General features: G+C 46.6%; 1 protein-coding gene across 1 annotated transcript in view; it reads right to left on the bottom strand.

Annotated features, from left to right (window-relative positions):
* The window catches only part of PTPRO (protein tyrosine phosphatase receptor type O), a 52,986-nt gene extending 39,372 nt beyond the window's left edge, over positions 1–13,614 (bottom strand). Inside the window, exons 1-3 of the mRNA XM_078783940.1 lie at positions 13,569–13,614; positions 13,351–13,424; positions 12,925–13,221 (exon numbers count right to left, since the gene is read on the bottom strand). Of these exons, the coding sequence (XP_078640066.1) occupies positions 12,925–13,221; positions 13,351–13,424; positions 13,569–13,614 (417 nt within the window). The remainder of the gene's footprint in view (positions 1–12,924; positions 13,222–13,350; positions 13,425–13,568) is intronic.
* Between the last annotated feature and the right edge of the window lie 1,628 nt (positions 13,615–15,242).

The raw sequence follows: 15,242 nt of genomic DNA on the forward strand, positions 1-15,242 counted from the left end.
AACCAAATTGATGATCAGAGATCAAGCCATTGGAAAAGAGGAAAGATTTCATATCTGAAGCAATGATGGATTCCATGACTTTGCTGATAATTGGGAGAAGGCTGATTGGTCTGTCGTTGCTGGGATCTGTTTTTGCACCTTTTTTGTGCAAAGCGGTGATGTTGGCAGATTTCCAAGCAGATGGCAGATGACCTTGAGCAAAAGAGAGGGTGAAGAGAACAGAGAGAGGGAGTGAAAGAGCGGAAAAACATGATTTTAGGACCCGTGGGCTGATGCCGTCAGGTCCAGTTGCAGAATCAGAGTCGAGGGTTGACAGAAACTTTTCCACCTTGTCAGGAGGAAAGGACACAGAGGTCAGGAGCAGCTGGGTACGACTGGGTACGGTGGGTACAGAGAGGGATGGGTTTGGGACACAAGATTTAGAGGCAAACACAGAGTTGAGGCATTCAGCTTTTTCACGTGCGGAGTCAGCCGTGTGGCCATTTGAGGTGAGCGAGGGGATGGAGGGGGAACAAACACCAGAAACAGATTTGACCAGACGCCACCAGGATTTGGAAGAGGGAGACAGATAAGAGAGTTCTGTCCTGAGAACGGAGAGATATTGTTTCCTGGCTCTCCTGAGGGTGGACAAACACTTGTTATGGGCTTTGTGGAAGGAAAAGAGATTTCCTTCCGTTGGATTTGCTTTCCAGGAGACGAAAGCAAGTTGTTTCTGGGCAATAGCCTCACCACAAGATTCCGTGTACCATGGACGGGAGGAAGGGTATGACAACTGAAGACGAGATGGGATAAAACTGTGCATGAAATTATTAATCATTTAGTGTTTTCACCTGCTCCCTTGTGAGCAAAACATCAATTCTTATGGCTGTTTTCTCTGAATTGTATTAACATTAATAATACAAGGTTTTTTATTTGGAATACAAGATAATAGTTTATTAAGATTGATTTGATTAATAAATACCCCAGTTGATTTTTTCCTACTCATTTATTTAAAAGAAAAGTCTATGTGATATTAATCATAACACCATTAGCTGTATTAATCTGCAATTCTGTTTTTTCCAAAAGCAAACAATATGTATCACCTTCACTCTCCCCTCTTTCAATGTATAGGGGAGTATCCACTCTATTAGACTTCATAGTTTCCTTTTGAGAACTCAGGTCAATTGCGTAGATTGTATAAAGTTTTTGAAACGCAACCATATCCAAAATGGGATCATTATTACCGTTGCTTTCACACACCTTTTGGTAAGACTTGTAGGCTTCCGCATAATCATTTTTTTCCCAATCAATTTCCAATCTATCTCGCGGATAAAATGTGCCATCAAGAGAAACCCGAAGTTGTTTCACCTTAGCATTATCACTTCGCGCATTATTCTTATCAGTACCTTCATCTCCACCTGGTTTCTTAAAAATGAGCCATAGGTATCGTGGCTTTCCTTCCAGAACACCCAAATTCCTTGTGTAGGTCGTTTGGTTCAGTATAATGTGTTGACATCTTCTTTTAAGGTAGGATACATTTCGTGGTTTCTTTGAGTTAAGTCTTTTCTTCAACATCTCTTCCGTTTCAAGATTAGGAGTATATTCGCTAATATACCAACACATTTCATTAATCGCAAATTTATTCGGTGCAGTGAAAGCATTGGCGACACCAAAAAGCAATCTATTTTCATTATCATTCCTTTGTAGTTGAAATCTAATTTTAAGTCCATACAAAACTTTGTCATAATCACAAAATCCAAATATACCCTTAAGGGGAACTGCTACGGTAAACCTATTGTCTGCTTTTGTATCATCGTTATATATTTACTTTCATTGACTATAACCAGGGTCTGTGTTTGTTCCCATTGACATATCAGGAATAAAACCTTCAACAGCTCCCTTACCCATTTGATCACTAAACGAATATCGTGTAAATTTCATCATTTCAGATGTAGCAGAGACATAATCAACCGCTTCAACCTCTTGTGTTCCAATATACAGGCGGACACTATCAAACATTTTCCAGAAGAAATCATTTACGAGTGGGGCTTTGTGTTATTCGCAGCCTTAGTGAATTTAAATTTACACAAGAAACTATCAGCTCGATTCAAGTAAGTTTGTTGATAATTTATTTCAAAACTTTTTGTTCCATTTGAATTCCAGTCTATTCCTGTTATAGCATTTGCCTTAAAATAGTCTTCCTTTTTAGTAGAGTTTGAATTGATAATTGTATCATCCAAATCATAGACACTATCAATTGCTTCCATACTTGTATTTACTTAGTAAAAAAAGATGCTAAAACTTTTGAAACCCTGACCCAAGTATTTGTATTATTTTTTGTCGTTCTTGTGGAGATAGTTGAGTTTTGCCTTTCTTAATTTCTTTGATTGCTTGTAATTTATGAGACTCCTTTTGAGCATCTTTTATACTCTTTATAGCACCCGCTACATTTCCCATGGCAGAAGCAGTTGAACCAATTAGGTCTTTATGTTTAAGAATGGTTGAACCAATAACCATTAGAGTATCAATTATCCCATCTCCTTTATTTCTAAATTGATGTCCTACACCCTGTTGTCTCTTAGGTTTGTAGTATCCCCTACCAAGAAACATACCTTCACCCTTATAGTATGGTGAAAGGAACATCCCATCCCCATCTTTGGTAATTATTTTATATTTTCCCAACTCTTGTTTCCTCACAATAACCATTATTTATTTATGGAAAAACTTCACGTAGATGAATTCTGATGGATATAATTTCTCCATTTAAGGAAATCATATGATTATCTTCGTCGGTTATCCTAAAATTTACTCTGTATATGGTTTTTTCCTGACACGGGTAGATATACAAGATTTTTCGATTCCATATTAAATTTATAACCAATCGGGGTTGAGTATGCGCTGAATGAAAATATTGTATTTGTTCTTATTCCATCGTTATAAGCACCATCAATCAAATCACAATGAATTAATACCGAATTTATACTGGAGGATATTTGAATAACATTATCATTGTAAAACATTCCGTTAGTCTCAATCTTTTTTGAGGAGAAACCCAATAACTCTCTAAATGAATTATCAAAGTGAAATCAACTTTGTAATTATTTTTAAGTGTAATAGTTGATTTTGAAGTATGTTTTTGAATATCTATAACAATATTTTTCGGTTCATCACCCTGATCTTTCATAAGATGGGCAATTTCAGAAGATATTTGGGAAATCTCATATGCTCCGGGTGAAACTGTTATAGTTTTATATCCGCTTCCTGGATTATAACTAAACTTGTTGTTTTTCTCTGTGATATTAAAAAAGGGTATTGTAAGTTTCCATCGACAATAAAGATGCCTCATATTATATTGTGAAGTCGAGTTGTAGTGGGTATGGGAATGATGCCGTGTGATCACTTGTTGTGAAATTAAAACTAAGGATTGTGCTTCTCATCTTATTTAATATGTAATAAAATATCTTTGTATTGACATTTATTAATTATTTTCATATTCATCAACTGATCTAAAATAGCTTAGGTTTCATTTAAACAATTGTTGTTTCCAGCCTTCTTACTACCTAACAACAATAACAGTCTGTGAACTAATTGTGATGGGTCATTTGGAAGAAAGCTAACACCTGAACCTACCTAACTTAAAGCTTTAATAATATGTTTCTCCTTCTCATTACCTTCGCAAAAGCGGAAGGTTATGTTTTGATCGCTGTGTATTTATTTGTATGTCTGTGTGTGTGTGTGTGTGTGTATGTTATTCGCATAACTCAAAAAGTATTCAACCGAATTGCATGAAATTTGGTGGGATGATTGGTTATTATACGGGACACATTTGATTAGATTTTGGGAGCAATCGGGTCAAAGGTCAAGGTCAAGGTCACGAAAAGGTCAAAATCGTATTTTTATTTGTCATAACTCGGTCAATTCTTATCCGATTTGCATGAAATCAGCACCAAACTGTTCACTGTTCTGTTCCCTACACTCCCATGCCAAGTACAGAACAGTAGCTGCGGCGAAGGTATGCGCTCTACCGAGTGCCCGTTCTAGTTCTTCTTACTTTTATCAGTAACAGAAACTCCATAATCAAGCGAGTTTAATAAATCAATATTGTTACAGACACGACTTTGATGTTAAGGTGGGCCGAGCGGAATGGCCGTCGTGTCCGCACAAATTACCCGATTGTACTCGAACGTTGACGAAGCCGCGCCACGCTGGCTCAATAAGAAAAAGAAGACACCCGGCTGGGTTATAAAATGACGACACCAGGGATACGGTTCTCAAGACCTCCGGAGGAGATTATATTCGTTACGGAAGGTCAGATTACAGGGACGAGAGGTACAACATAGAAAGACAAGCACTTAGACACAATCTTATATTATTCCCCAACAGACGACAGGCAAACGGGACAAGGCTGACTCACACGGGGGGTTGATGGCAGGAAAGCGGTTGTCGATGGCTCCAGGTCCTCCTGGGCTCAGGGCAGGATCGACCCGGTCCGGTCCAGAGATGCGGAAGGTTGCACAGCGCTCAGAGGTGACGTTCTTTCTCAGGCGGGTCTTTCTCAGGCCTCTCCAAACTCAGGCGCATCTGTTTCAGCGCTCGCAGGTCCTTCTTTCTCCAGCTGGGGGCGCATCTGACGTCACATCCGGCGCGTGGCCGCGTATATCCGGCGGGGAGTGACACGCCCTCGGCTCGTTAGCTCCGCCTCGTGGAATCGGCACGTTGCTTCTCATTGGGTGCGTGCGGGGGGTTTACCAGGCTCCGCCCTTGACGAGGAGCTGACAAGGAGCCCCTTCGTGGTAACCCCGTGGAGCGCATGGTCAATGGCGCTAATCGAGCCGGTGTGAGGACGCATCCTCCCCCGCTCCGCCGCCATCTCCTCTGTTGTTGTTGTAATTGTTGGGGAAGAAGATGGAAGGAGGTATGGGAAAGGTCCTAAACTCACTACTGATGCCATATAATCACATTCTGGTGCAACGAAGAGTCATAATTAATGGAGACGAGGCCTTAACTGACATAGAATAAGAATAACTAGGAAGATGTCCGAAAGTTGTCTACGTGTGGTGCGGTGGACCTGGGCACGACATTTAATGGGGGAATAAGGGGAAGGTCGGCTCTACTGATTGTTATTTACATGCAATGGGACTAGGGAATGGGGGATTGGGGAAAGTTGGGGAGTATTGGAGAAAATAGGGGAATATTTACAAGCGGATATGGAGGCCAAATTCCATATTCGCAACATTGCACCCTTCTCTACCCTCGGGGCGTCCCGACCCGATAAATTTTTACCTACTTTAGTGTGGCACGCAATGTAGTTCCCTCTACTATTAACTCTACCCTGAGTGCGACAGTTTTACAGATATTCACAAATGAGTAAATATGTCCCCCTGCGACGTTGCACCCTTCTCCTCACAGAAACACACCCACAGGATAACCGAATCCGGAAAGAATTCTCAAACTAAACATACAGCCGGTAGGGAGCATTATTTACAAGATTACGCTGATATCTACACTACGATCCAGGACCTGTTTTTGGAGGAACACATGCAGATGTTATGCATAGAGAGAGCGCGCTTGCCAGCATCGATACACCAACCCACGAGTGCTCTGTGGCCGACGGCCTTTAATAACGTGCAGAGCACCCTTTCCCAGCATCAAAAGCACCACCCCACCACCAATCGGTGCAGTCACCATTGTTCATTGGAATAAAAATAAATTCGACAACCCCTAACCCTGCAGGTGTCTCTTGCTCTTCTTGTGGTGCACTTGGTGTTAACTAAAAGTGGTTCACCTGTATGGCATAGGTGCCACGTTGACCCATAGGTCCATCCCCGGGTGGTGCTTGGCCGCAAACGAACTGCGGTCCATTGTGGGTGGCCACAAACATTGCGGTCCATATGGTGTATCGATCCCGGCAGCAAACAGCGAAAGTGCAGGCCCACAACTGCGCAGCCAGCACCTCTCTCTCCTCTCTCTCTACCCCAAAGCCAGATCCTCGGAGGTGGGAGACAAAAGAAGCAGACAAGTGAGTAAGGTGGTAAGGGCGCAAAAGTGCACGCAATGTAAGGTGATGCACACTGGGGGCACATGGGAACCAGGTGAGACAGGTACGTTCCTATCGTACGCCCCCCCCCCCCCACCAGGTAACCTACATGGCCCCTCCCATACCCCTTACTGTATCCACAAAACACAACACTACCCATAAACATCTACTTTACAAATCAACAAACATCCCTACTGTCTTCCCCGTTCCTCCCATATACCAAATTCGTCTTCTCTCCCTCCTAACCAATCAAATTTGCCATTTTCAACTCTCATCAAAATTTGCCATCTCCAACTCAACATCATAATTTGCCATTACCAATTCATCATCAGTCCCTCCTAGGGAGGGAGAGATGGAATCACCCCAATGTCTCATCCACGTCGTGATGCGTCTCACAAATCCTCACAACAATTCTTACTTCCTGCAACACAAAACAAAGAAAACACAGGTGTGGAGTCATCATCATCACCACAGGTAAGTGGCTGCGTATGGTGCGACAGGTTCATCAATCCTAACTATTTCCTAAATGATTTTAACAACTTTACACTACCCGGGGTCTCTCTCCGGCCAAACCATTGGCCCTCTTACACTATGGGTTCTAAAAACCAATTCCCATTGGCCAAACTGTGGTGCTCTTCAATTTGGGGTCTCACTCCCCCGATTCATCTCCCGGTGCCCTCGCACAATTTCTGGGCTGTGGCGTGTACCTCTCCCAGCGGGTCTACCCACCTGCACACCTCCACCACTGCGGTTGCCTCCGAGCTTACCTAGCTCCTCACCCTAACCTAACTAACTGGGGCAGGCCCTCTGGCGCTCTCCCCACTCGGTGCCCTCTCTGGCACTGGGCTACCCGATCCACACCCGGGATCCTCAGGCACCCACTCACAACTACCGGCTCCCAGAGCCCACCTGCGGCCTCACCTGGCCGACATCCTCACAGTGGTGGAGTGCCCAACCAACTACACACACTAACAGGCTACACGCCCAGCCATTTCCACAACACTAATGCACCCATCCACAACACCATTCTGCAACCGCACCACAAATGCCAATATCCAACCACAATTTACCTGCACCCTCTACCTAACACTTACACTACCCGCCCCGGGTACTCGTGAAAGGGGTCCACTCTTCCCCCATCCACACCACTCCGTACCACTCACTCCAACTCTCTCCTCACACCTGTACCTGCACACCTGTGCTCTCACACCTGGTGCCACCTGCACCCTTCTCTCCCCAAGCGCATTCACGCTGATCCACACACTCACTACTCATACACTGCTCCACACACCTGTCCAGTTGCACACCTGTGCAATCACACCTGTTCAATTCTCACAAACACGGCATCATCTCAGCTAACTACTCCCTTCTGAAACTTGCGCTTCCCAGTCGTCCCTTTAAACTATTGCGCTCCCTCGTCATTATCATCCACACTAATCTACCTGCGTCCCTACTACAGGTATCAGTCACTAACTAAACTTAACGTCACCTAATGTCAATCCTCGCTAGATCCCTACTAATAACCTAACCCACCCGGGCTAGTTTTCACTGCCATACACCCCATAAGCTATTGCTCCTTTGCCCCACACACATGGGAAGGGTGGCAGGGATGCCATCCCACCACATCGGGGGTCTCTCACTACCAATTTTGCACATCAAATTTCAACAAATCAAAAATTTGCCAATCACTACCCATCATCTGCCAATCACTACTGCCAATCCCTTGCCAATCATCAAATTTTGTTTTTCTCTAATTTTGGGTCCAAAACACTAACCTCATCACCCAGTCGACTCACTAATACCTCTCGGTGCGCCAATCCCTGTCCAAAGCCCGGCTTCGTAAAGCCAAGCAATGGATGCTGGTTGTTTTGTGCCAGCGGCTGGATGCGTCCGGCATTCGGGGCAGGGACGGGGGCTTACCCGTGCCGAGATCCCACACACCACCTCGGCGTGGAGCCATCCAATGCCCCGATCTAGACCTGCCGGCACGTCTCACCAAAAAGTGGTCGCCATGACGACCCTTTCTATCGGGCTGCCAGCTCCGCCTAGTGGAGCACGGACGCGGCCGTTCAAAGCGAGGCCCAGCACGCACCGAGGGCCCGATTCGGCTAAAAGTCGACCTAACCTCTAACCCGTTTAATGTCGATGCTTCACCTGCATGCTTACACCCCGAAGCCCGTTCCTTGCTTACACATCCAGCCGTGCTCATGCTCCTCGTACCTTTCCTTACACACCCAGGTACACCCATTCCACTCACAGCCTTGGTCACACACCTGACCACCGAACACTTTGGCACACATTCGTTGGTCGCACACCTCACCAATACACCGCTTCGCGCCCCCTCCTCGGTCACCTCCTCTGTGACAATCACAGGTGTGCCCTCATTCGCACACCCAACCACGTGCCTCACCACCAACTCCAGCGTGCATTCCCACTCACGCTCTACCATTCCAGGTGTGCATCCTTCCATCCCAGGTGTACATCCTCGCTCACCTGTCACAACTAACTCACGCTCCATGTCACTCTCACTACTTTCACCTCCATTCCTGATAACGCACTCACCCTTACTCTTGACAGCGCACTCTTTCCTCATGCACCTCTCCGTCACACACCTTTCTCGCGCACACTCTCCCGTTACACCCTCTGTAACACTCACCACACCACGCTTCCATGTGCTCCCTCGCACACGCGCTACGACCGACTCACTCTCGCCAGCACCCTCACTCCTTGGCACACACTTTTTCCTCACACACCCCAGAGTCGGACTTTCTCGCACACCTCCTCTTTCGCACACCAGACCTGTCACACACCTCACCAACGGCCTTTCACGAACACCCGGATCCAAACCAATCCCCAAGCTTCTTAAATCCCCTGGCGCATCATACGCACGACCATATTGGTCACCACTTACACCGGGTCCTCTTCCTCTTCGCTTCTCCTCCATCACCTGCGAATCCCTCATCCGGTTAATGAGCACATCATCACGATCCAAACACAGACTTTGGACCAATTCTTTTATCTCCTTCTTATCCTCTCTCCGTCGCTTCTTAATTTCGCTCACCCCTTCTTCCACTTCTTCTAATTTCTGCTTCACCTCCTTCATTCCCCGGTACGTCTCCTCAAGCTCGTCCTCCAAGGCTACCTTGACCGTTTCCATGTGCGTCCTCACCTGCCGGTCCTTCGTCTCCATTACCTCTACCACCTCGTCCAACCTCGTTGTCAGTCCCTCTCGTACCATCTGACATTCCCTCTTCGTCGCTATCAAGTCGTTTTTTATGTCGTTTTGTGTCGCTTTTAAACCTCCCAATACCGCAGTGTTCCTTTGAACCTGCTCCGTTAGTCCTTTTTGTCCCTCCGTCAGCTGTTCCACCTCCTGCGTCAGGACCTCTATGCCCCCTTGTAACTTTACAGTCCCCTTTCTCACCTCCTTCTCCATGTGCTCCTTACAGTGCCTCACCTCCTCGCGCACTCCTCCGACCTCCTCACTCACTCCTCTTCTGATCTCTTCTCCCATCACTTGCATCTCCTGCCCAGATGCCACCCTCATCTGCTCCATTTCCTCCCTGTGAGCATCCAGTTTGGTTTCTACCCCCATTCTGACCCCCTCTATCTGCTGCCCCATTTGGTTAACTTCCCTTTCCGCTTGGTCCCTCATGTCCCTCAATTTGCCTTCCATACTGTTTTCTAACCCTATTAACCCATTTCTCACCTCTTTTATCCCGTTGTCTAACCCCTCAAAATTATTGTCTAACTTCCCAAATTTCTTGTCTAACTCCTTAAAATTATTGTCTAACCCCTCACCGGTACCCCTCGCTTCGTCCCTCATTACCCCCATTTCGTTTCCCATTACCCCCATTTGGTTATTCATTACCCCCATTTTTGCTTCTAGCCTCTCCATAAGGGCCCCCATTTGCAACATAAAAAGGTTCGGATCCACCAGGGGCGCTGCCACGGTCGCGGGTGCGGTGACCAGCGAGGCGCCATTTTGCGCTCCCGCAATGTCGGGCACAACGACGCTATTTTGTGCGTCTGCTACCCTCGCTGCTTCGCTCTCCTCCTGTCCCTCATGTCCCTCAATTTGGTCCTGGACCGACCCTGCTTCACTCTCCCCTACCGGACCCCAGCCGTCTTGATCCGCCATAGCGCGACTTTCAAAATTCGAGTTTCGTAACACCAATCCAAATTTTGCTGTTATAATTTCGTCGAGCGCAGTAACCGCGGGACCGCGCTCCGGATCGATTTGGTCGAGCGCCGTACGCGCTCCGGCTCGATTTTCCCTCCCAAAATTTGGGCCTAACTAATTTAGTCCCGGGTCCGAATCTCACTCCTCGACACCAATTGTTACCGTACTAACACAATTGGTGTCCAAAATTTGGGCTAAATAAATTTAGTCCCAGGTTCGAATCCAACTCCTGACAACCAATTGTTACAGACACGACTTTGATGTTAAGGTGGGCCGAGCGGAATGGCCGTCGTGTCCGCACAAATTACCCGATTGTACTCGAACGTTGACGAAGCCGCGCCACGCTGGCTCAATAAGAAAAAGAAGACACCCGGCTGGGTTATAAAATGACGACACCAGGGATACGGTTCTCAAGACCTCCGGAGGAGATTATATTCGTTACGGAAGGTCAGATTACAGGGACGAGAGGTACAACATAGAAAGACAAGCACTTAGACACAATCTTATATTATTCCCCAACAGACGACAGGCAAACGGGACAAGGCTGACTCACACGGGGGGTTGATGGCAGGAAAGCGGTTGTCGATGGCTCCAGGTCCTCCTGGGCTCAGGGCAGGATTGACCCGGTCCGGTCCAGAGATGCGGAAGGTTGCACAGCGCTCAGAGGTGACGTTCTTTCTCAGGCGGGTCTTTCTCAGGCCTCTCCAAACTCAGGCGCATCTGTTTCAGCGCTCGCAGGTCCTTCTTTCTCCAGCTGGGGGCGCATCTGACGTCACATCCGGCGCGTGGCCGCGTATATCCGGCGGGGAGTGACACGCCCTCGGCTCGTTAGCTCCGCCTCGTGGAATCGGCACGTTGCTTCTCATTGGGTGCGTGCGGGGGGTTTACCAGGCTCCGCCCTTGACGAGGAGCTGACAAGGAGCCCCTTCGTGGTAACCCCGTGGAGCGCATGGTCAATGGCGCTAATCGAGCCGGTGTGAGGACGCATCCTCCCCCGCTCCGCCGCCATCTCCTCTGTTGTTGTTGTAATTGTTGGGGAAGAAGATGGAAGGAGGTATGGGAAAGGTCCTAAACTCACTACTGATGCCATATAATCACATTCTGGTGCAACGAAGAGTCATAATTAATGGAGACGAGGCCTTAACTGACATAGAATAAGAATAACTAGGAAGATGTCCGAAAGTTGTCTACGTGTGGTGCGGTGGACCTGGGCACGACATTTAATGGGGGAATAAGGGGAAGGTCGGCTCTACTGATTGTTATTTACATGCAATGGGACTAGGGAATGGGGGATTGGGGAAAGTTGGGGAGTATTGGAGAAAATAGGGGAATATTTACAAGCGGATATGGAGGCCAAATTCCATATTCGCAACAATATATACCCTATCATCTTCACTTTATGTATTCAACGTTTCATCAAAATAACTTGAACTATGGTATCCATCTTTTGTGAGAAGAAACATGAATCTAGAGGTTAATTTAATAGGTGGTCGGGCAGAACTTAAAAACATAAATTTATCATTAAATGTCAATACCTTTTCTTTAACAAGATAGAACTGTGCTGGTTCTTCTGTTGGAATGAGAACTGTTCTGCGATATGTACGGGGACACTTGTGACTATTTGTAGTGCTGGGACATGTACTGATGTACGTACAGCGATACTTGTGGCTACTTATGGTGCCGAGACATGTACAGATGTATGTACAGGGACACTTGTGGCTACTTATCGTGCTGAGACATGTACGGGGACACTTGTGGCTACTTATCGTGCTGCGACATGTACGGGGACACTTGTGGCTACTTATCGTGCTGGGACATGTACGGAGACACCTGTGGCTACTTGTAGTGCTGGGACATGTACTGATGTACGTACAGGGATACTTGTGGCTACTTATAGTGCCGAGACATGTACAGATGTATGTACGGGGACACTTGTGGCTACTTATCGTGCTGGGACATGTACGGGGACACTTGTGGCTACTTATCGTGCTGGGACATGTACGGGGACACTTGTAGCTACCTATCGTGCTGGGACATGTACGGGGACACTTGTGGCTACTTATCGTGCTGCGACATGTACGGGGACACTTGTAGCTACCTATCGTGCTGGGACATGTACGGGGCCACTTGTGGCTACTTATCGTGCTGCGACATGTACGGGGACACTTGTAGCTACCTATCGTGCTGGGACATGTACGGAGACACCTGTGGCTACTTATCGTGCTGGGACATGTACGGAGACACCTGTGGCTACTTGCAGTGCTGGGACATGTACGGAGACACCTGTGGCTACTTGTAGTGCTGGGACATGTACGTACGTGACACGGTGCACGACGTGAGTTAGCATAAAATCCAAATGAATAAATCCCATTGGATTGTGTTGATTTTTGGAGCACCAATTACGTACCGTTCAAGGTCATTTAACCATTTTAAATAATTACAATCACATAAACAAGTTACACAGCTGGGTCACGTGATGCAGGAAAGTCATTTATTTCCCAAAGATGAAGTAAGTACAACACTATGATTATACTATGTATGGTTTCAAGGTATTAAAACTAGTAGTAGTAAGTACCTCTACTGATGGTGCGCAGTGCTCTGTACCCTGTGATGGCGTGTAAGTAGACACACATAGGCGTACACACGTACACGTACACACACGTATGTACACACATTTCAAATTCTTCAACTGCAGTAAACTCATGTCGAATGCACAACCACTCACCTGGATAAGCAGGTGTAGAGGAGACAGGTGGGGATGGGTCGTCCTCCCAGGTTTTGGATATTTGTCGAGGTGAAGAAAGAATAAAGATGGAGATTTTTGTTTTTGAAATCGAGAAAGGCGTTTTCCTCTCTTTATTTTTCTGGGATTGGGAAATGGGGTAAACACGGAGCAGAGGGAGTTGGACCAGCCCAGGACGCTGTTGGTGAACAAAGAGCGCTTTGTTTGGGAGAATCCTCGGAGAGAGAGAGCGAATCGCAGGATCTGCTCTGCAATCACTTTAACTGGCTCTTCGAATGACTTACATACAGTAGGAGTACACAAAATAGGGTACACACCTGGCACCTGTACTGTACAGGCTGTACTGTACAGCTTATGTTTGCTATGGAAAGTTATTTGGGAAGAGAACGTCACATGCTAACTTCAGACGTGTTGTTTTTGTTTGTCGTTGTCATCCTTCTCGTTATTGTGGTTGTCGTCGTTGTTGTTTACCCCGCCACAATCTTAGAGAACGATACACACACACATACACACATATACAATTACATACACATACACAAGATATACACTCATATGCACACACATACACACATATACACTAATATATATACACATATACAGACATATACACACATATGCACACATACACACACATGTGCACACATGTACATGTTTGTACACACATACACTCATATACTCATGTACGCACATATACATGCACATATACACACACATGCACACACATACACTCATATGCACATACATGTGCACACACATACACACACATACATACATATTGTCGTGTGTCTACCCTGTAGTGAACACCGCAGATGACCAAACGAGCTTTAACCCCGAGGCGTTCAGTCAATGGCGCGCCTTCTTTATACGCGCAGGGTGGGAGGGGGGGGGGGGGGGAAGTGGGGGGGGGGAAGTGGGGGAAGGGCCACGAGCGCTTACCTGCATGGGTCCACTAGACGTCTTTGAACCTGCGATAATTAATTCCAAGCTGACACAGGATTTTAAATGTACAAAAATACCAGCTTTATTGAAGAAATGCTGGTAACAAAATAATGCACAATAAAACTAAAATTCCTAAATTGGACGTCCACATACAGACTCGTATACAACACAAGGGGAAATATAAAAGAACGAACCTAAAAGTGTGTGTGTGTGGGCACTTAGCTCTGAGCGGCTCTTGAACCTCGTCGGGAATCATCCAGGTTCCGGGCACACAATCCAGGCGCGGCACAGGCCCTGGCGGGAAGTAGACCTCAGCGCGCCCTCGTTCACTCAGCCACGCTCGTCCTCGTCGTCTGCCTCACCAGTACCCACGTCTCCCAAGGCAAGAGCGCTATGAACTGTGGCTGCACTGCACCAATGTTCCAACGCAAGAGCTTATCGGCGACAGTTCACCTCTGGTCCACAAGCCGGGCCAAAGCCAAGAGCGCTTGTGAACTTCGACCGTTCGTTGTGAAATCCCGAGGCAGATGGAGATGTAAAATCGTGACCGTTCTCAATGAATGTCCCTCATTCAAGAGCGCACCGTTCCCGGAGAGAGCGATCGAACCAAAGAGACAAAATGTCAGGAACACGACCGTTTGCCACCACCCCCAGAAAATCAGAGAGAAAATGTCCGCCCTCCAACTCCTTTGTAATCAAGGCTCTGACGTCATCCGACGACGTCTGCGTGTCTGCTCCGATCAGCTAGTCCATCTCATCGCTCTTGGTGTCCTGACCAATCGCTGCCCTTGGAGGGGGGGGGGGGGCTTACGGGCCTGCCTGCTTGATGTGGTGATGTGGCTGCTGGCAGTGCCAGCGGTGTTGTTCAACGTCTTGTTCCGATCACTTTTATTTAGTGTCATTAATGTGCGATTTCTTGCTTGTGTGTGTGCTGCATTGTCATAAGGAACAGAGGAAAAATAACAGAGGCCATTACATACAGGGGATTCATTACCCATTATCCAAAATTAATTAACATAACCCCACCCCTTTGTGATGGGAACAAAGATACGTGCTAACACGACATCCGGTCTAAACGAATTTCCTACTTATGTACATGGGGTTTCTTCTTCTTCACAACAGTCGGAGCACACTACCTATACAATTCTACCTGGCTCTAAGGTAATCTTTGTCAACCCCCCACAAACATAACAATATGCACACATATACACACATATATATACACTCATATACACACATGTACATGTACACAAATGTACATGTTTGTACACACATATACACTTATATACTCATATGCACACATATACTCATATACACACATAGTCATATACACATGTATACACTGATATACACACATGCAC

This window comes from Myxine glutinosa, chromosome 8 (genome assembly GCF_964187855.1).
Source record: "Myxine glutinosa chromosome 8, kmMyxGlut1.1, whole genome shotgun sequence".
NCBI lineage: Eukaryota > Metazoa > Chordata > Myxini > Myxiniformes > Myxinidae > Myxine > Myxine glutinosa.